We start from the raw sequence: 23,661 nt of genomic DNA, 5'->3' as shown, positions 1-23,661 counted from the left end.
TATGGAGTTCACCCCTGAGTTTGGCCGTCATGAGCTCCATGGTGATAAGGTGCCAGATGTATGCCGTGATCTCGCCCTGAACCTGTGGCGGGCCCTTCCATCTTCTTGCCAGAGCGCGCTTAATCGCCGCACAGATACGGTGAATAAGACGCTGGGCAGCGGGAGGAAGTTTCGGGACAGGGGCGTCCATGGCGAGCAGTGCGATCTCAGGCGAGGGGACAAACGTGACGACCAGCGCCGTGGACAGCATGGCAAAATAGGTCGACCAGAGTGGGCTCACCAGGTCGCACGACTGCCAGGCGTGAAGATAGGAGCCTCTCTCTCCGCAACCTCGGAAACAGCTGGCCTCGCGGCTCCGGAGCATCTGTGACAGTTTCACCGGCGACATGTACCAGTGTGCGAGTACTTTATATGCTCGTTCCTTGGTATCTGTGTTGATCGTGAGCTTGTGGATATTGGCAATTGCCGCGTCCCAGGAATCTTCCGGGAGCTCCCTCTGAAGTTCAGCATGCCACAGCGCGCGGTACGAAGGAGGGTGAGGGAAGGTGATGTCAATGAAGTGTGCATAGTGCGTCGAAATAGAGCCCTTGATCCTCCTGCCAGTGAGAAAACGTCTCTCGAAGACCGTGAGCGCAGAGATAGGACGCCCCTCGAGTAGTGAGCAGACAAAGTGGCGGACTTGTAGATAGCGAAACAGTTCGGCAGGTGGGATGCGCTTGGAATCTCGAAGCTCCTGGAAAGTTAGCATCTTGGTAGTCCTCACCACCGAGCCTAGCCTGCTGAGGCCTGCAGACCGCCACCATTGAAATCGGGCAACGTCGTTACCATCTGGAAACAGGGGATGGAGAAGCAGTGGGGTGAGCTGCGAGACAGAGCCCCTAAGGCGGAGTTTAAAGCGCCAGGTGTGCCACGTAGCAAGAGCTGCAGTGATAGTGGGCAAAGCAGGTGAACGTAGAGGCATGGGAGGATCCAACCAGAGAAGGAGCGGCAACCGGTGGCGTAAGACATAGCTATGCTCGATATCGACCCAGGGCAGAGTGTGAGCAGGGAAGGACCAAGCCTCCAATTGAGAGATCCTTGCCGCCACATAGTACAGGTAGAGGTGAGGCACAGCAAGGCCCCCCGCCAGTTTGGATTTGTACATCGTGGCCCTGTTGATCCTGGCTCGTTTGTTGCTCCAAATGAAACGAAAGATACAAGACTGGAAATTCACAATATCGCTCTTGATGACCGGTGTAGGAAGCGCACGGAATAGATATAAAATGCGAGGGAGAATGTTCATTTTAACTGCATAAATACGACCCAGCCATGAGATGCGGTAGCGGGACCATTGCGTCAATTCACCACGCAGAGCAGAAAGAAGCGGAGGAAAGTTTGACTGGTACAACGAGGCAAAGTCTCTAGGGAGGCGGATGCCGAGATACTTCAAATGCTTGAGTTGCCAGGTAAACTTGAAGTTAGATGCCAACAAACTCTTTAAAGGGTCATCCAAGTTGAGGTCCAGAGCCTCGCATTTGGCTTCGTTAACTTTGTACCCTGAGAGATGAGAGAACGTGCGGAGGGTATTGTAAAGATTCGGGAGCGAAACGAGGGGGTTGGTGAGGGTGAGGAGAATGTCGTCTGCAAAGAGGCTCAGTTTGTATTGAGTGTCGAGGACGGCGATGCCCGTGATGTCGGGATGTTGCCTGATAGCCGCGGCTAGGGGCTCGATGCACAAGGCAAACAGGAGCGGCGAGAGAGGACACCCCTGCCTCGTTCCGTTGCGTATGGCGATAGTCGTCGACTCACAACCCATCAAGGCGACAGTAGCAGACGGGCGACAGTAAAGAGCTCGGGTCCCCTGGATGAACCCTTCCCCGAGGCCAAATCTCCTCAAGACTGCCCACATGTAGGTCCAGTCGACCCTGTCGAAGGCCTTCTCCGCGTCTAATGCCAACAACATGGAATCCTGTCGAGAGAGCCTAGCTGTTTCAATGAGGTCAACTGTGCGTCGGATATTGTCCGGGGCCTCCCTGCCCGGGATGAAGCCCACTTGATCAGGGTGAATCAGCAGAGGAATGATCGACCCCAGTCTGGTCGCCAGCAGCTTGGCATAGAGCTTGATGTCGGCATTGATGAGGGAGATGGGGTGATAACTGCCACAATTGGCAGGGTCTTTGCCCTCCTTATGGATGACGATGATCTTGGCCCGCAACATCTCACCAGACGGGGGGGACCCCCAACAGAAAACCATTGAAGAGCTTGAGCAGGCGAGGTACAAGAAGCGACTGGAACTTTTTATAGTAGGACCCCGGAAGGCCATCTGGGCCCGGCGCTTTAGAGGGCTTTATAGAAGACAGGGCGGCCCGGACCTCCTCTTCGGTGAAAGGGCTACATAGCGAGGAGACATGCTGCTGAGGCAGAGATGGCAAAGGAAGAGAGTCGAGAAAGTGGAGCAGGTGATCGGGAGAGCGGGCATTCTCTGGAGCTTTGGTGCCATCATACAGGTCTTGATAGAATGAAGCAAATTGGTTGGCTATGTCCGTCGGATGAACCCAGGAGTGCTGGTTGGAGTCAACAATCCTGGAAATGTTCTGCGCTTTCCTCTGTGCCCTGAGACGCCTGGCTAGCATCGCGTCTGGTTTATTGGCCTTCTCGAAAAATGTGTGCTTTGTGGCGTTGAGAGATTGCAGGACCTGTTTGCTGAGGAGCAGGTTAATTTCACCCTTCAGTGGTATCATATCGTGGAGGACCTTGGCATCACGAGAGGTGAGAGAGTCCAAGGCTTCCCGATGGAGTTTCTTACGCCTGGCGGCGATGCGCAGAAAGGAGCCCCTAATGAACTCCTTATGAGTTTGCCATATGAGCAGCGGGTCAGCCTCAGGTGCCTCATTGAAATGAAAGAACTCCTCTAGGTCTCTATCAATCTCGCCCACCACCTGGGGATTAGTAAGTATTTTTCTTCAGGGTGGGATGTGCGGCGTGGTGATGCGTGCGATAGTGCTTGCTCCAGTAAGACGGGAGATGCGAAGACCGAAGATGCGTTTCCTGGAGTAAGACAATGTCCCCTCTATATCTCTGGTAGTATGACATGGCGAGGCGCCGCTTCCGCGGGGAGTTCAAGCCCTTGACGTTGTGGGAAATCACTGTGAGGTCACCCGCCATTTAGACGTGGAGAGTGTTGCTGACGAAGGAGGTCGCGAGGCAGCCGGCTCTGGAGCACCCGGAACACAAAAAAAAAATAAAAATGGGGGAGAGAGAGAGAGCAAGGTAAGCACCTCTTGTTGTAGAGCGGCGACATCAGATTCCAGCCGGTGGTGGTCACGCTGCATGGTGGATTGCGCGCGCTCGAGTGCGTCGGTTCGGGAGCCAATTTCAGCCACATCCCTCGTCAGTTCTCGGAGCTCGTTATGGATGTGGTCCATGAGGTCCTGCTTGACAGAAAGGACGAGGTCGTTCAACTCATCCACATCGCGCCTCGTGCATGGCGTAACCGGGCCCGCGGCAAAGGGGCCTGCAGGCTCCATGGTGGATAGCGCGGGAAGCACAGAGTCGGGGGCTTTTCTCTGGAAAATGGCAGGTGCCGACTTCTTTTTTGCGGGTTTGCGGGTGCTGCCTGGCATGCCTGGGCTGTCAGCAGTCAGGTAGCGCGGTGATGTAGAGGGATTGAGCCGATAAAATGTGAGTAATTTAGGGCATTGTGGAGGAGCAAGTTCACTGCAGGTCCATCTTGAAGCTCGGTCAACCCCGCCCCCCCAGAGTCCTTATCTTTTAATAGATATTGGTATGTTTATTTTAGTATGGTTACTAAATGGTAGTGTTCACATATATAAAACCATTGTGGATTTGGTACCAGAATTATGTAAGTACTGACAGTTTTGCCCAGAAATAATGTCTTATAAATACCTTGTATATGCCTTGCAAATATCAATCATACTAACGTGTTGTAAATGTTTGCATGTTTATCTAGTGCCAGATATTGAGGTTTGGTTGATTATGTGGTAATTTTTTATTTATTTTTTTTGTAGTGTGTATGTGATGCTGCAAAAGCCTAACGCTGCAATCCGGGACTGTGACAGAGCTATAGCTATCAATCCTGACTCAGCACAACCGTATAAGTGGAGAGGGAAAGCACACCGGTATGTAGTTTACCAAGGACAAAGATCCTTAAAGTACAGCACTGCTGAATCTCATTGTGCTATATAAAACTAATAACAATAAGGTTGACTTCCGGCTTCTGTTATTTATGTGTACCTTACTTTAGTTTGTAGCTGAATTCAGCTATTTAAGCAGGTTAGGATTCCAATGTTTTAGCTTCCTATCTAACCCTCACAAGATGGTTTGTCATTTTGCACATAGAACAGTGAAAAAAAATAGACTTTCAAAACTTCAAAGTGTGTTCCAAAATTCTGTACCCCTATCACTAAAAGTATTAAAAAAAATACAACAAAAAACACTTTGCTACCCCTCAACACAGAATACCGATTATAAGACGACCCCCCAAAATCTGAAAATTAATTTAGGAAAAAAAAAAGAAAAAGCCTGAATATAAGACGACCCTATAGGAAAAAAGTTTTACTAGTAAATATTAATTCTTGTAAACTATTTTTTTATATTTAATAAAATCTATGATTGAGAAAAATAATTTTGTTTTTATTTCCTTTTATTTGCCAACCTGCCCCCCAGTTATGCCCATCTGCCCCCAAGATAAGTCTTATACCTCCCCCCTATATTGCACTCTGCCTCCAGAAATGCCTTATACCCCCTGTATGCCACTTGGTTGGCCTCATATTATACATTTGTATTATTTGAGCCTGAGGCTAGCTTAGCGCACCAACATTTTTTCTTTTCCCTGTTTGCACATATTTGAGGTTGTTGGCTCCTCGTCAATCTGGTTGCAGCTTGCCGTCCAGGGGTTAAATGGGAGGAGGTTTAATTGCACCTCCCCCAACACATTAATAAGGTTTTGGTAGCAGTATAAACTGCTTTGTGTGCCCACTATGTAGGAGGTGAAAGTAGGGTCTCACCCTATTGAGAGTGTGCCTTGATGTGGTGGGTGAGCTTAATTATGCTTTGGCCAATTCATATAACAAAAACCTCTCATTTATATTATGTTTATATATTTGTTTCCAACTTTATTAGGGTGAGAAGCGCAGACAGTTTTTTTGTTTTTGTATAAAATAACACACTGTCTGGGTAGTTTAGCCAGATGTGTTTACTGTACTAAGAAACCAAAGTATTGTTTAATTCTGTTGGACAAACACTGTAACAACAGTGAGGTTTAAACACACATAACATTATGCTATGGCAACATCTAACACCATTGGCTAATGTAATATAAACTTACTCCAATCTCAGTTTTTCATTTGTTCTCAGCATGACATATTCTGTGACCCCCTGCCACCACCCAATCATAGGTAAACTTCATTAACTGCAAATACATTTTATAACCTCTCTCAGTGTACGCTGTGTAAAAAGATGTGTTAAATGTCTTGTGGCTATATTTCATATAACTGGAAAAAGACATCTGATTTAAAAATGGTGCTGCATAAATAATATAACTGTTTTTTAGTTTACTTCTAAACAATCAGCTTTGCCATTCCTGTAACACCCAAGGGTTACTATTGCTATACACAGGTATACCCACTGTCCACCCGTGGAAACATTGGTGGGATCGTGATGCCACAATGTTTTTCACCCAACAGAACACCCCATTTGCAATGCTGACTTAGTGTAGTAGTCCTGGTAACTTACTTGGACAGCCAGAAGTGGAAATTAAACTGGTTATTGGGTATCATGGCACACAGTCTGGACTGTTGGTTCTTATAAAATGCACAAAGAACAGTGTTTTATTTCGTGTTGCATGCTGGGCAAATTGGTAACTGAGAACCATGCAGGATAGTTGAATGTGTACCTCATTTAGGTATTTTATTATGTTTGAGGAAAGTATTACAATGATATTTTCAGATATAAAAGCTGCAGCAGCATATATACATTGACTTATTTTATTGGGCAGGCTTCTTGGGCAGTGGGAGGAAGCTGCACGTGATTTGGCAATGGCTTGTAAACTGGATTATGATGAAGATGCCAGCACTGTGTTGAAGCAGGTACAGCCACGGGTAAGCACGTCTTAATCTTCTTTATATCACACCTCATAAATAAAATTAATACAGTCATCATGTTTTTGTGACCTCTTCCTTGTGATCCAGTTTGAACAGTGTATATTTTACACTTCTGGATGAGAAAAACTATTGGACATTCTGTAGGAAATGTGTTCATATATAATAAGTGTATAGATATGTCCCACAATCATTGTTTTGTCATACATTTTGGGAAATTGCATTACAATTTGATAGATTCAATTTGTTTAATCTGGTCTGATTTAGTTATGTTTAGCAACAACAATTTTAATAGCTACGAAGGTTAGAACAAACACTGTTTCCACTTTTTTGTGCAAATACTTAATTTACCATTCTAAGACATTTTTATACCCCACATGTGTATCATGCCATAGCCCATCAAGCCCCTTTAGGATGTACCTGTCCTTAAAATCTGTGACGGGAAGCCAGTTACTTTGTTGCGGCAGTAACGCTGCATACGAGAGAGGCTGTCTATTGACACCCTGGGCTCTCCATTGTTGGCTGAAGCCACCATCACTGGCTGTCTCTGGATCGTGTGTCACTTGTCAGTTGAGGACAGGAGAGCTTGAGCTCACCCATCACTCCTCCTGCTGGCTCATTGCAAGTATTGTAAGCCAAGTGATGTCACTGTGAGATCACGGATATTAAAAAGTATGAGGGATCTCGAGCCATACTGCACTGAGAACTGTAACCAACTTATCTGCAACTGCTACGGATGTAGCAGTTTCTCCTACTCACTACCACCGTCGCAGGAGAGGATCCGCTTCTTGCTGGGCCATACCCAAGATTGCCGACCAGCATTTTCTGCCAACCATCAAGCATGCATGCGCCAAACCAAAGATGGCCAACCGTTACAACCTGCGTCAAACGCAGCCCGTGAATTAAAGAGATACAACCATATTTTCTCCACACCCCAGCAATAACCTGAAGGGTGGGGTTTTTCTATCTAGGGCTATTTAAGGACACCTTAGCTTACCACCCATTGCCTGTCATAGAGTTTCTTTGTTAGTACGGTGGGCTCTGTTCTCTGTTGTTTGTGAGTCTACGGTTTTGACCCTGGCTTGTTCCAGTTTATCCTGCCTGCTCCTGCCCTTGACCTCTGCCTCATCTTTGGCTACGCTACCTGTTTGGTGTCTGCCTATTCTGGTTCGTGTCTAGGCTCTGCGTTGTGGATCCCCAGCTGCCGGACTATTTGTCCTTTGGTTATGAAAACCCCCAGGACTTAACAGATTCATATCTGATCAAAAAGGTGCGGAATCTGCAAACAGTAACGACAAAAGGGTAAAGAGGGCCAAAAAGGCCTGGGATAGTCCCATGAAAAACAACGGAACCACAAATGTGTGCTCCTTTCCCACTAAACCGTTCCCCCAAAAACATCAAATGTTGTGATGTTACTTTTATTATATTGATTCATGGTTCAAGCTTAGTATGGCGTTTTCCTGTACATTGGGAAACGCCATACACATGTGCAGGAAAACAGAGGACATGCTCTCCTCTCTCCTCCAGATTTCTCAGCCAGGCTTTTAAACATATAACACGTCAGCAAACAGGGGCTAATAAATGTACAGAAGAGCATATTCTCCTGGCAATCTTTTTTTTTTTTTTTTTTACCCCTTAAGGAGTTATCTCAAACCATACTGCACTATGAACTAGTGCTGCAACTAACGATTATTTTCATGATCGATTAGTTGGCCGATTATTTTTTTTTGTCAATTTTCCGTTTGGCTAAAATAATTTAATGAACAAACTGGATGTTAAAAACAAACCGCAGAATGAAAAACTTTGAGAAAAATGCACATCTGAGCCCAGGCTTGACACGCTGTTAGGGGAAACGAATAGGATTAGTGGAACAGAGAACCAAAGACCAAGATACAAAGTTAGTCATACCATAACTTTAGTAATAACCAAAACATGACAATATGAATGACCAAGCTCATAAAGTGAGTGATGTGACTGTGGGATATAAAGTGATAAACAGGAGGAGTTCCACCTGCCTTGCTTTTTAATCACATGGGCTGGAACCTTATTCTTAGATGCCGCTGAGGCTGCCCCGATTTGAAAAGTGACCCGAATATGCGAGCGGGTTAAGGCCAATCCTTGTAAGTAATAACCTAACATATCTGGTAAATGTGACAGAAGACAACGGGAAGGGCAAAAGACTGTCTCTCGGTTTCCCTGTCAAAAACACCAACGAGGCTCCTAGGACTGCAACTGGGCACCAAAGAATGTAATTCGTGTACTTGGACCGGAATGATTGGTTTTCGTATGACTGGGGGATAGAACAAAATAATCAGCAACGGGACATAAGTCCGAGACCTTCAGAAATGACATAGAATAAGGTGTCGTGGCCTGGGCGGATGAACCCATAAAATGCTAGAAACATGGTGGCTTTGAGCACTATACAAGTAGCCGGAATAAAGGGGTGAGTATTTAAGCAATTTATCAAAGCTCTGAAAACCTCCCCATCAATCGGCAAGCGACTGGGGGCCTTAACTGGCTTGGTTTTCTCCAGACCTCTAAGTAAGGTTTTGACCGGGTGTGTAGCAATCAGAGAGGGCTTGTTAGGAAAATATAGTGATATGTGATGTTGTACTCCCGTTAAATAAAGTTTAATCAAACCAGAGGTTTAAGCTAGAATGATAGTATGCTGGGAAAGCCAGGAGGGTGGCAACTGAATACGTGTTCGTGGGGGCAGATGCCAGCATGAATCTGCCAAATAGGGACCAGGCTCTATTGTATGCCTTCCTGGTATTGCTGGACAACGCTCTTGTGATAATATGGCGAGCTGTGTGCAGATGCTTCTCTATGCTAGAATGAGCTTGTCGAAGACGAGTAATTAAAGTGCCAGGAAACAGATGACCACTGCCACACCGATACCCAAACACACATGCACCAGGACAGGCTCTGCCACACTGACACCCAAACACACACACCAGGACAGGCTCTGCTACACTGACACCCAAACACACACAACAGGACAGGCTCTGCCACACAGACACTAGGGATGCACTGAAATGAAAATTCTGGACTGAAACCGAAAATTAAAAATTCACTTGGCCGAAACCGACCTTTAAAAAAAAAATAAAAAAAAAAATAAAATAATAATAATAACCACACTTTTATTAAAAGTATGTAACACGCCAAAATTGGACAAAAAACATTCAATATTAATATTGTTGTGGAAATCAAATGTGCTGACCACCACACTTCTTTGAATGTATAAAAGTTTATTCCGGATACAAGCAGCTGCAGGGAGATCTGCACAAAAGCAGGCAAATCTGACAACATACAATATATTCATATATTCATACAATATATATACATTGATCACAAAAGAAAATAAGTACACTCCTACTAAAGGTTGGCACAATTAGAATAACTCTGCTTTTTACTATAAAAAGCAAGGCTTAACCTACATAACATTAATATGTATGAGGTTTCAGTTATCTTAAGCAGACATTCTGTGCCCTGAAAAAGTCTACACTTATGGTCCAGTTTCTCACCAAAAAAATCCGGCTGTATAATTTGACCTATGCCCTCTACCATATATATCATGTTCTTCTACAGAACAATACTACCTCCCAGAGCATCAGACTCTTATCACCAGAATGCAGAAAACAGTTAACCTTTTATTACCCAAACTCTCCACATCCTAAGATTCCACTATATATATATATATATATATATATATATATATATATATATATATATATATATATATATATATATATATATATATATATATATATATATATATAATTATTAACAGCTCCTATCATTCCCAAGCACCCAGTACATGCTGTAATCTGCGTATGCTTGGCATGCCGGCGACCAATAAAGTTGTTCTTATAGCCCTTTAACTCCTGACGGCGAACCTACGGATTTCCGCTCCCGTTAACCCCTGAGATGCTGTGCAGATAACGGGAACGAAAATCCGTAGGTTTGCCGTCAGGAGTTAGACTTTTAACTCTTGGAGCGGGGAGACAGGCCAAGGTCTCCATCAGGATTTAAAAGGCCGTGTCGGCAGGGGCCATTAGACTCACTGGCATGTCCCTTTAAATCCTGATGGAGACCATGGTCTCCCCGCTCCAAGAGGTAAAGGTCCATACGAGCTACTCTATTGATCGCCAGCAGGGGGTCATCTGCCATCAACCAATGAAGTGCAGGTGCGACCAATAAAGTTGCTCGTACGGACCTCTTAAAATCCTGGCGCCGAAGCTGGTACGTAATGCGTACTGCGTTAACCCCGTATTAACCCCTTCTACAAAAAAGGCAAAGAACGAAGTAAAAAAACAAACACAAAGGATATACATGAATATTCGCCCGAACTGAACACAGGAGCGGGCGATTGTTCGTGGTATACGAAGATTTTTTTTCCCCCCACGAAAACGAACACAAAGACAAACAAGAAGAGTTGGCCAGCGCTCAAGTCTGGTAGGAACCCTATTGCAGGAAATATCTGAGGTTCTGTCTGTACTCCGCAATGCATAGCCACAGACAGGTAAATACAGACAAGAGATTAAAGACTCGCACAAGGCTGGCATATAAGAATAAAGTATATTGAAGAATCATAGCTGAAACAGGAGTGGTTTCTACAGCAGAATACACAAACAGCATACATTCTGTCTGTAACACCGGTTGGAAAGCCTAGCTGGACTGGCGTGGCACTGGAGGCCCACAAGCAAGGCATATGGCAGGAAGTTCTTTGGTAGGACACACGGCAGAAACGGGCACCTTAGACTCGGAAATGGGATTGGCACCTCGTACTTGGATAAGGAGTTTGAAACACACTGGATAGGGACTTTCTATCTTCAGAATATGAATAGGGACTTTGGACCAGGCAGGATACTGACGAGGAAATGGAAAATCTTGGATAGGGGACACGGCAGGAGAGCCCTCTGGCAGGAGAATGGTCTCAAACAAGCTGGATCAGAACCAGATGATCAGTAGGAAACTGCTAGGAGAAATACAGGTCCAGGTTACAGAGCCACAGCAGTAGGCTGCTGACACTGCAATGTAAAGGCATTAACTAAGGTGCTGAGCAGGTATATGTGGAGAAAGGGTAACGCCCAGGTAAGCTTGTCAGGTGATATGATTCCCAGGTTCCACATACTGGAGAGTGGCCTCTAGGGGTTGCAAGGAAACATGACTTGCATATAATCCTCAAAAAGTACAGGGTGGTAGGATGGAACCCAGACACCGAGTGTTATGCAAGGCCCAGAATAGCACCGGTGGATGAACCCACGATGCAGAGACGGTAGCGGACTCACAAGGTAGCAGGTGCAGGTAGAGCAGTCCAAAGCAAACAAAACAGTTCAGGGCCAGAGGCAGGGGATCGAAGTCAGGATAAGCGGAGGTCGGGGCAGGCAGAACGTGATCCAAGTCGAGTAACAATAGCCAAAGGTCGGTACACAGGTAAGGAATCGAGTAATACAAACAAACAGGAACCCAGAGCACAAAGGCAATATGTCTCTTCGAACAGGCAACACACAATCTCCTATAAAAAAATAATAATAAACCGTTGAAAAATTGAAAGAAAATGTTCTCACTTTTATTTGAAATCTTGTACTCATCTACAAAAGCTAATGACAATACCAGCTAAAGGCAACATGTCTCTTTGAACGGGCAACACACAATGTAAGAGGCAGGTTTAAATAGGACCAGGAGAGGGAACATGGCAAAACGGACCAATGAGCGTCCTATGACATCATCGCGAGCAACCCACGGAAATAGCGTTGTCTGGATGTGCTAAACTAAATATATACAGTGTCAGCGTGGGCTATACCCGCGGATGTGCCACGCTGGCATGTACAGGCGGATACAAGCGCCGCTGGCGTGCCACAGCCAGTTGCACGGGTTCGTGTGACCGCCGTGGTCGAGGCTCGCCGGCGGGCACGTCACTCTGCAGACGTGTCCTGCGCACGTCATCATGCGGAGGAGGCGTGCGTCACCACGTGAGCAACGCCCACCAGCGGCAGACCGGCGTGGGACCAGGACGGACAAGGTAGGCGTAACACCGAGGCTGTTTTAATATTTCTGCAGTGCTTCTGTTTAGCCTCTCTCTCATTTAGTGTACCCACCCAATTTATATATTGTTTCTTTCAGAACAAGAAGGGCTTTCTTCCGATACTATTGTTTTGACCATATCATTGAATCTCCTATAAAAAAAAAAAACAAAAAAAAACGTTGAAAAATTGAAAGAAAATGTTCTCACTTTTATTTGAAATCTTGTACTCATCTACAAAAGCTAATGACAATACCAGCTAACTAGGTTCTATTTGTCCTGAGTTTATTCCTGAGGGGTTTTTTTTGCAAGTTAGAGAACAATAAGTACAAGTAGCATTTTGCCATTTCCAAAACATTTTTTTCATATCTGGTAATCCTTTCCCCACCTTTAAAGCTGGTCAATTCAATATACCCCAAGAAACCATATATTTTTGAAAACTAGACATCCCGAGATGATTCAAATGGTGGTATTTTAACACTTTACATGCACAAATTCTACCATCAGCCTTTGTCAAAGTTTGTGGTAGTCATTTTTTGTGGGGTAGGGGTTCACACACACATCGTACTTCAGGTATGAATTAATAGCTCCTAGTATAAGTCACTGTCAAACAACACCCCAATATGTTCAACAACATCCCCTGAGTACAGTGATACCACCAAAGGCAAAATCGAGGCATTTCAGCGGCACCATTTAAGCTTATGAGGACTCCTTAGCCCCTTTTGAATGTAACAGCTATTGCATTCAATCTAAAAACTCAGGGCCCCACTTGTCATGGGAGAGGGAGTTTAGGCTTTGAAAAAAGGAAATCTACCCACAGCGCCAGGTGTGCACCGTACACCTATAGTGCCTCAATCTAGAAAAATTGCACTTAATAGCATACCAATAAATATAGCACATGTAACTTGCAAGTAAGCTACAAGGAAGCATCCAATAAGGCTCATCAATAAGTCTCCGCAGCTAGGGTGAACACATATCCCGGACAGTCCCGCAATGTGACTTTAAGACTGTGAAAAGTCTCGTGCAGATGTCCACCGGCTTCCGGAGAGGATGATCCAGGTCCCCTGCACTGCTGTGGGGTATCTAGATCCTAACTCTGCTGCTTGCCCGCAGCAGGGCTAAATAAACCCTGATTATATGCCGTGCTCCCACTTTAAAGCCTTAAAGTGGAGAGGGAAAGTGCGGCCTATCTTCAGGCAAATACGGTATACTATAATATAAGCATATTATTAACTCTGAAATCAAAATGGTTCCCAAGGCATCCTAATAATTAATATACAATAGTCAGTTGTCGTCAAAAGTTTGCATACCCTGGCAGAAATTATGAAATGCTGGCATTGATTTTGAAAATATGACTGATCATGCAAAAAAAATGTACGTAGTTGTATGGCTCCTTATTAAATCATGATGTTAACTGATAGGACCCAAATGGCCCTGATCAAAGGTTTACATACCCTTGAATGTTTGGCCTTGTTACAGACACACAAGGTGACACATACAGGCTAAAATGGCAATTAAAGGTTATTTCCCAAACGTTATTGGCCTTTTTAAATTTCAATTAGTGCCTGTGTATCAATAGTCAATGAGTTTGTTAGCGCTCACATGGATGCCATGGGGACCAGAAAGGAACTCTCAAAATCTCCTAACAAGGTAATGGAACTTTTTTAAGAGGAAAAGGATATAAAAAGTTTACTCATGTCACTTATGTTAAGTTAAGTTTTCTTTTGAGGGAACTAGGGAATTGTGTTATTAAAATATCAATCAGATGGATTAATGCTTTATCTACAGCATACCATCTAAAAGAATTATGAATGTGTTATGTGCTTAAGATTACAACTGATCCAACAACAGATAGATACATCCAAACACATATCAATGAAATCACAATATGTATTCGGATATATCTCCTGAAGGCTAATGTGTGTACAATAACTACACTTATCCAGGTGAATGGGTAAGTGTTTGGCCAACACCACACCCTGGGGTCTTTACAATCATGGGGCGGTAAAACCCAAAGATCTCCTGACCTGATTCAATCTATTTCATGAGAAAACCTGTCTTTCTTCCACACACCCTTCATCACGCATATCAGTGTTATCTAAACTAAGATAAAAGGTTTCCCAAATATTTATCATTCCCGGCCACCTCCCATGCATCTTGATTTAACTAGTATTAACAGAAACCATGATATATATATATATATACACACATACACATACATACCTACATATGCATATCTACACACATGTACATCCATACACCCGCATACACGTGTCCATATACAGATTTATTCACACAACTGCTTATAGTGTAACACTTATATTATGCTTTTTTGGGGTTTTTCAGAGTTTGGAAGAAAATTTGATAAGAATAATATACACATAAATTGTCACAAGTATTTAATGTACAATAATTTGAATATAAGTTTTAGTTACACACGATAAATATAACATGAGACTCAGAGATTCCCTGGGCTTTAAAGAATATTTAAGAAAAGGGCTAAAAGGAAAGGGATAGGAAAAGGGGAAAAAGAGGAAAAGAATTGTCACACTGTCACGAACACATTACACTGTCATGCCCCTCTCACCCTTACCTGCTCTCCCCTGCTGTCCTCCGTTACAGCATGCCATCCACAAGCTCCGCGATCGCGGAGTAGGCCAAAGCCGCGGACTGTAGTAGCGACGTCTTCCCGCGATCGCGGTAGGCCGAAACCGCGGCCTAAAGTTTCAGCAAACCCAAGGAATGACTTCCAGGTGTTGTCCAAGCATCAACACAATGCAGTACACCTGTAGCAGGGTGGTAACACCAGCAATCCCCATTAAGCATCCACCAATGAAGGCCACATACAACACTAATGAATCAGGTGCTATGGATTTAACCCTGCCTAGCAACCAATCCAGTAAGGAGCTTGTTCAGCACAGGGGAGGAGTAGATACCTGCAGCACTATAAAAACCCCTCCAATTGTGAACACTTTACTCCAGTGTTCCAGAACTTTGGTTCCTGTATGTCCGTGGACTTCAGCTTCCTGTTCTCCTCTGCTCGCTCTGCTACAGACACTCTATTGGATTCTTCGTTACCAGACCTTCGGCTTCCCTATTGGACTACCCCGTTTGCCTGTTACCTGACCTTTGCCTGGACTACCGTTTATTCTGCTCGCCGCCTGCCCTTGACCTATTGCTTGTTTACTGACACCGCTTTGGACAATCCTCTGCTCTTACGCTCCCAGCCCAATCCTGACATACACATTATAAACTGAATATAAGTCTTAGTTTATATATCTTTGTTTTTCACTTAAATATGATTTAAATATTACATATTGAAATAGGACACAATTATTTGTATTTTTTAGACCCTTAGACAATGAGCACTGATTTAGGTTTTATTAAAGAACGAGTTAGTCACCATTTAATTAATTTATGAAAGAAAAGGGACTAGTTATTATCTTAAATTTTCAATGATACACAATATGGGTTTATGACTATTTACATATATACACATATATATATATATATATATATATATATATATATATATATATATATATATATATATATATATATATATATTAGTTGGGTTATATTATTAAACATTGTTGGATCTTGGTATCCTATTAAATACCTATATTGGTCTAAACTCGGCAATAATATAGGGACAAATTAATAGTAGTATTATTTTTGTGAAGGAACTTGATATTAGGGAAAAAGCGGCGTTATTTAACTGAATATTTGACATGCATATCTAAGCTGCTTTTTTTTTTTTTTTCTTCTTTTTATCCCCCCTCCCCTTTTAAGCTAATTAAGTCTGCTCTCTTCGCTGCCTAATGGCTCGGAGACTCGTACCTATTTTTTCTTTTTCTTGATGGTTCAAGAAATTTTTTTTTATGCCAATGAGGGAGAAATGGTTCTCTCCTCATGACATGAAGAGTTTGAAAGTTTTATGTGTTGATGTATGTTTGTGGTTAGAAGCCTCTAGACTAGATTTTTACTTGAAGGTAGGGCTGCAACTAACGATTATTTTCATAATCGATTAGTTGGCCGATTATTTTTTCGATTAATCGATTAATCGGATAAAAAAATGAACGTACATTTTCCATTTATTTAAAATAATTTAATAAACAAATGATGTTAAATACAAACGCAGAATAAAAAAAAAACTGATAAAATGCATTTCTTGTCTTTATTTCCCAACCAGCCCCCCCAATTTATGCACGTTTGAGCCCAGGCTTGCCACGCTGCCTCCCAGACATGCCACTCCACGCTGCCTCCCAGACATGCCACTCCACGCTGCCTCCCACATGTGCCACTCCACGCTGCCTCCCACATATGCCACGCTGCCTCCCACATATACCACTCCACGCTGCCTCCCACATATACCACTCCACGCTGCCTCCCACATATTCCACTCCACGCTGCCTCCCACATATGCCATGCTGCCTCCCACATGCACATTTGAGCCCAGGCTTGCCACGCTGCCTCCCAGACATGCCACTCCACGCTGCCTCCCAGACATGCCACTCCACGCTGCCTCCCACATATGCCACGCTGCCTCCCACACATACCACTCCACGCTGCCTCCCACATATGCCACGCTGCCTCCCACATGTGCCACTCCACGCTGCCTCCCACATATTCCACTCCATGCTGCCTCCCACATATGCCACGCTGCCTCCCACATATTCCACTCCACTCTACCCCCACATATGCCACTGTGCCTGATACGCCTTATACCCCCTGATACACCACTCCATCCTCCCCAGACATGCCACACTGCCTCCCAGACATGCCACGCTGCCCTCCCCACATATGCCTTATATATCGTATATGCCTTATACCCCCAGATATGTCACTCCGTCCTCCCCAGATATGCCTTATACCCCCAGATATCTCATAGTCCCCTCAGAGTCACAGACCTGTTCACAGCACACTGACACCATACTTTTATAAATAAGTACTGGGTTAATCTTCACTGCCCCCAGGATTTAGATTCCTCTTATTCTGCCCCCCTTTACCTCTAACTGCACCTTAAGTTAACTTTATTAAATTAACCCTCAGTCCTCATCATTAAATTAACACTAAACACCCCATTAACCATAACTACCCCTAAATTAACTCTAAATACCCCACCAAACACAACTACCCTAAATTAACCCTAAACACCCCATTAACCGCAGCATCCCCTAAATTAACCCTAAAGACCCCCATCAACCACAACAGCCCCTAAATTAACCCTAAACACCCCATTAACCACAACTGCCTCAAATTAACCCCAAACACCCCATTAACCACAGCTGCTCCTATATTAACCCTAAACACCCCATTAACCATAACTGCCCCTAAATTAACCCTAAACACCCCATTAACCATAGCTGCCCCTAAATTAACCCTAAACACCCCATTGACCATAGCTGCCCCTAAACACCCCATTGACCATAGCTGCCCCTAAACACCCCATTAACCCTAAATTAACCCTAAACACCCCATTAACCATAACTGCCCCTAAATTAGACCCCACCTCCCCTAACTTTCAGCAGCCCAAATATTAATTTTATACTTACAGCTAGATGAGTGTCACAGCCATGTGGTTCTGGCCTTCTGGGAGAAGGAAGGGGGGCGGGGCCAGTTGTCACAGTGATTACAGGGAGGGACTGGTAAGTAGGAGCTGCTGCTGTGAGTCACTGAAACTGATTATATAATGAGGGGGATTTTTCAGAGCGTTTGCTAACGTAGATATCGTGAGGTCTTTTCATCTTCTCTTTCAGATTAAAAAAAAAAAAAAGAGGAGTGGCAATTAAAAACAAATACGAATATATTTTTCATGATATCGATCAGGAAGGAAGAAGAATTATTGTGATTTGTAGCATAAATGATGTTATATATACACTTGTTAGTTTATATGCCCCATCTGAAGCCCCAACTCGATTTCTAAACAAAACGATGGAAATACTAGAGAAGGTTTCTAAAGGGATATTGATTATGGCAGGTGACATGAATTGTATATTAGACATAAAGAAAGATAGTAAAACATCTAAAAAAACGCAAAACAGATTCTTGTCTGAAAGCCAAAGCCGACCTTTTTTCTGCTTGTCTTTTTAAACAGAATCTTTATGACGTTTGGAGGGTTCAACATCCAGATGATAGAGATTATTCCTTTTTTTCAAATGTACATCATATTCGCGTATAGATTTCTTTTTAATGTTGAGCCATATTTTAGAATCCTGTATTAATTCATCCGTGGGAAATATTATATGGTCTGACCGCGCCCCAGTTTACATTTCCTTAAAAGATAATCCTAACTATAAAATGAGAACTCGATTGACCCTCAATGAAGCCATTTTAAAAACTGATGTTGACAGGGCTGAGTTGATAGAGCAGACAAAGTTATTTTTGGATCAAAATGATAATGAAGATACCTCAGATCTGAATCTTTGGTGTACTCTTAAATGTGTCCTGAGAGGCTATTTAATAAAAAAAGGAGCATGGGTGCAAACATTTGACAGACCTTTTAAATAGGATTAGCCCTACTTGAGAGACAAAACAAACAGAATCCCTCTCCAGAACTTTGTAGGCAGATAGAGAGCACCCAAAAATTAATATTAAGCAAACTTAAACTTAAGTCTGAATTACTTATGGAGAGATTGAAGTCGCGGTGGTATAGCAATAATAACAGAGTGGGCAAGGATCTTTCTAATAGATTAAAAGCAAAAGACCTCCAATTTAGAATTAAAAAAGTCCTATACAAAGGGGATACCTGTATCACACCTAGACAAATAGTTAATGCCTTTAAGGACTATTATGAAACTCTATACAATTTACCTGAATCTACAATTCCCTCTTTAGATATGACACGATTTTTAGAGACACTTTCTCTTCCAAGAATTTCAGAAGAAAAAATGATAGAACTAAACCAAGCATTTACAACAAAAGAGATCTCTAAGGCAATTCGTGAGCTTAAACATGGGAAAGCTCCGGGCCCTGACGGCGATTCAGCCTTATTTTTTCAGATCTTAGACCCGGTGGTTTCCCCTATATTAATGAGATAATTTAACGCAATTGCCTCAGGTAAACAATTCCCTAAAGAAATGTTGGAAGCCAGTATTTCACCTATCCCGAAGCCAGGAAAGGATCCTTCGCTGGTTACCAACTATAGACCAATTTCTCTTCTTAATATTGATGTTAAGATCTATTCTAAAATATTAGCTTCAAGACTGGCTCAAGTGATTAGAGATCTCATTCACCCGGATCAAGCAGGCTTTATGCCTGGTAGGGCTGGGGATGAAAATACTCGTAGAATTTTCAATATTATTGAATTCATTCATAGAAACAAAATTCCATCGGTCATAATGGCTGTAGATGCCCAAAAAGCATTTGATAGGGTGAATTGGAAATTTATGGCGGAAACCTTTCGTGCCTTTGGTATTCATGGCACCTTTTTCCATTTAACGATGGCTTTATATACAGTTCCAACGGCTAAAATAAAGGGCCCTGCGTTAGAGTCGATCTTTATCACTCCATAAAGCTTTTTTATCCAGAATGGCACCCGACAAGGTTGCCCACTTGCTCCGTTGCTATACGCTCTATCAATTGAACCTTTAGCAGCGTATATTAGACATTCTAGGAACATGCAGGGTATAAAAATTGTGATTATGATTATCGAATTACTCTCTATGCTGATGACATCCTCCTGACAATGTCTTCCCCTTTGACATCTGTTCCTGCTCTGCTAGATGGAGTGATAAAGTTTGGCCAGTTTTCCAATTATAAATTGAATTTATCTAAGACCCAACTGGTTCCATTTTATCTTTCAGACTCTCAGAAATGCTTAATTCAAACACAGGTCCATATCGATACCTGTTTGACTCAGATTGATTATTTGGGTATTATAATCCGTTCAGTCCCAGAAGAAACCTCTATTGTTAATCATAAAAAACTTTTTATTGATGTCAAATCTTTGCTTTTAAATTGGGGAAAGTTGGAGACCTCATGGATGGGGCGTATAAACATTCTTAAGGCGTATATCATACCTAAAATTCTATATTTTTTCAGACTAATTCCTTATCAAGTGTCTAAGCAAATGTTGGTAGATTGGGATAATTTGTTTTCACGGTTTGTCTGGGCGGCTAAGATGACAAGACTCCCAACTGATCTTCTTAAGGCTAGGTTTCCACTTGGATTTTTGTCCTGCGTTTTTTTTCTTGATGAAAAACGCCAAGAAAACTGCCACTGCATTTTCCTGCGTTTTGGCGTTTTTTTCTGGAGTTTTTTCTGGCGTTTTAGCCTTTCTGTGGAAATTGCTTTTTTTGACCTTAGGCAGTTTTTCCAGCCTTTACAAGTTAGCAGTTTCACCCAGCTAAAAGGGATTAGGATAAATGGCAAGTATCTGCCCCCGATGTCATTTACTTGGTAGACCCCTTTGTCTCTTTTCTGTGGTTTGTAAGGCATGCTTTATTCCGAATGTCTGCTCCTCTAGGAAGATTGGCCCCAAATGATGGTGCAAATTGTTTGCTGTTGCTTTTGGCACGCAGGATCCAGTTGATGCGTCGGGTATGTTTGTTTGTAATGGCATGTTTGTTCCAAATGGTGTAAAATTCAATATGAACCAGTCCAGGACTTTGTTTTGTGTGAAACTGTTTGTTTTCAGCCTATTTCTCGTAGGACACACAGATACTGGGTCCATCCTCTGCATTGTAACTGTGGAAAAAACGCCATAAAAAACGCCAAGGCAATAAACCCACATGGCTTTTTCATGGCGTTTTTTCTCTCCCATAGACTTCTATTGGAGAAAAACGCCAAGATTTCCTTGAAAAAACGCCAGAGTGTGAACATGCTGCGATTTTGAAAAACTGCCACAGAGCCCAAAAAAGCAGAAAAACGCCAAAGAGGACTGAAAAAACGCCAGACAGAAAAACGCCAAGTGGAAATGGCATTTTGCGATTTCCTATTGAAAAACAGCTAACATCTGGCTGCTGCGTTTTTCCACTAAAAAAACGCCAGGTGGCGCTATTGGCGTTTTTATGGGCGTTTTTAGCATAAAAAAACCAAGTGGAAACCTAGCCTAAGAGAAGCACAGATTTTGGTGGTCTTGGGTATCCGAATTTAAATGAATTGTATGAAGCCTCCCAATTATCTTTTATGCTAGCTTGGAATTTGACAACAGAGAAAAATGTTGCAGGCTGGTACGATATAGAGAAATATGTCTGTAAGAACTTTGATCCTTTCCTATTCTTTTGGATGCCTAATGCTCAATTCAAAAAAAAAAAATCCTAGTCTTATTATTGACATTCTTTCTACTTCCTATAAAATCAAGAAATGTTTACAAGAAGGGATAATACTTGCGAAATGTTGCCCGATAGATGCTTTGACTTGTTTTATACCTGATCTTTTCACACCGGGTGTGGTAAAGATAGGTGATCTCTATGTTGGATCCCAAACGGCCTCTTTTCCTTTATTAATTGAAACATATGGTCTTCCGGTTAAAGATATCTTTAAATATATCAGGATTAAGCATTTTCTCACTTCCAATGTGCCTGTTGAGACTACTTCCTGGTATAAATTTGTTACCTCTACTACTTCTAAGTAAATAATATCTAAGATCTTGAAACTTTTTAAGGTTAACAACAACTATGAGAAGAGTAAGGCACAAATTCAGTTGGAAAAAGATTTTGATCTCTCTATTGCCTTACCTTCTTGGCATAAAACATGGCAGGTCACGTGTAAATCGTCTCACTGCATTAATCTCCAGGAACAATTTTATAAGCTAATGCATAGATGGTATATGGTACCAGCCCGTATAGTCAAATTCCAACCATCAAAAGGTGCCTTATGTTGGCGATGTCAATCTCAATTAGGGACACACAAACACATTTGGTGGGACTGTACGTGTTTAAATCAGATAAAAACCCAATTAACGGACCTTTTTTCAAAGTTATTTAGCTTTAATATTGTACTTTCCCCCCAAGGGTTTCTCTTTCACTTAGACTTACCAGATATCAATAAGAACGACCAAACTCTCTGGTTAAATATCTTACTTGCCTTTAAAATCTGCTTAGCTAGATATTGGAGGGACCCGTCCCTTCCATCATGGTTAGAGATTAAATCCCAGATTAATCACCAATGTTCAGATGAAAAATACTTTTATATGGAAGCTAATGCTAAAGAGAAATATGAATTAATTTGGCATCGTTGTCTTAAATATGCCTAGTTATTCTCTCTCCCTCTCTGTGCATTGACATTTTTGATATCTTGTTTATGAATTTATCTCCGTGGTAAATGCTCTTTGTAACTCCTCTTATATCTTCCTTTTTTTATTTAGAAATTCTCCTTCTTGCGAATGTTAGGAATTTGAATGTAAATTATCAATATTGGATTAGATGGGGATATTTTCTATGATATGAATTATTAGACATACTTTATTCCCTAAAATAATGTACAATATTGGAAATTGTATGTTTGTTTATTTTTGTTCACATTGTCTGTTTTATGGAAAAAAAAAATAAAGAATGAAATATAATAAAAAAAAAGGTGAAAATTTGAAAAAAAATAAACACCTTTTATGACTTTTCTTTGAAAAATCTTTTACTCGCCTACAAAAGGAAGTAAAAAAACTAGCTAAATAGATTCTACTATTTGTCCTGAGTTTAGAAATACCCAATGTTTTTATGTTTTTTTGCTGTTTTTTGTAAGTTATTGGGCAATAAGTACAAGTAGCGTTTTATGATTTCCAAACCTTTTTTTCCAAATCTGATAATTCTGCCTCCATCTCCTCTTTGGAACATCTTTTGAAGCCGGTTAACTCAATTAATCCCCATCAAACCATATATTTTTGAAAAACAGACACCCCAGGGTATTTCAAATGCTGGTATTTTAACCCTTTCCATGCACTAATTATACAACCACACTTTGTCAAACTTTGTAATAGTAATTTTTTTTATTTATTTTTTTCACACGAATTGTAATTTAGTTATAAATATAAAGGTCCTGGTATAGGTCACTGTCAAACAACACTCCAATATGTGTTCAGCAACATCTCCTGAGTATGGTGATACCCCACATGCATAGGTTTGTCAGATTGTTTGGCTGGTAAAAGGCTACTTTTGGGACATGCGTAACTCTTTGGAACATCTTTGAAGCCGGCTACTTCAATTTACCCCATCAAACCATATATTTTTGAAAACTAGACACCACAAAGTATTTTAAATGCTGGTATTTTAACCCTTTTATGCATGAGATTCTACCACCTGCCTTTCCCAAAATTTAATTTTGTATTTTTTCCCACACAAATTGTACTTCAGGAATGAATTCATAGCTCCTGGTATGCGTCACTATCGAACAACCCCCCAATGTGTGTTCAGCAACATCTCCCGACTGCAGTGACACCCCACATGCATGGGTTTGTCGGGTTGTTTGAGATTTAAAATCCCACATTTGGGAAGTGCGCTTTTTTTCTCTATTTTGGTCAGTCTGTACCTATGCCCTATCTTTGAGCCTGGCCACTCCAATTTACCCCATCATGCCATTTTTTATTAAATTACACACCCCTTG

At 42.2% G+C, this 23,661-nt stretch overlaps 1 protein-coding gene across 1 annotated transcript in view; it reads left to right on the top strand.

Annotated features, from left to right (window-relative positions):
• LOC149275464 (hsc70-interacting protein-like) overlaps positions 1–23,661 on the top strand; it is a 124,478-nt gene that overhangs the window by 41,638 nt on the left and 59,179 nt on the right. The window contains exons 8-9 of the mRNA XM_089504703.1: positions 4,008–4,118; positions 5,996–6,098. Of these exons, the coding sequence (XP_089360829.1) occupies positions 4,008–4,118; positions 5,996–6,098 (214 nt within the window). The remainder of the gene's footprint in view (positions 1–4,007; positions 4,119–5,995; positions 6,099–23,661) is intronic.

This window comes from Sceloporus occidentalis, unplaced genomic scaffold (assembly GCF_023333645.1).
Source record: "Sceloporus occidentalis isolate IW3139 unplaced genomic scaffold, rSceOcc1.0.p SCAF_285, whole genome shotgun sequence".
Taxonomy (NCBI): Eukaryota; Metazoa; Chordata; class Lepidosauria; order Squamata; family Phrynosomatidae; genus Sceloporus; species Sceloporus occidentalis.
Note: the sequence above shows the minus strand (reverse complement) of the source record. Positions and strands in the feature narration are given on the sequence as shown.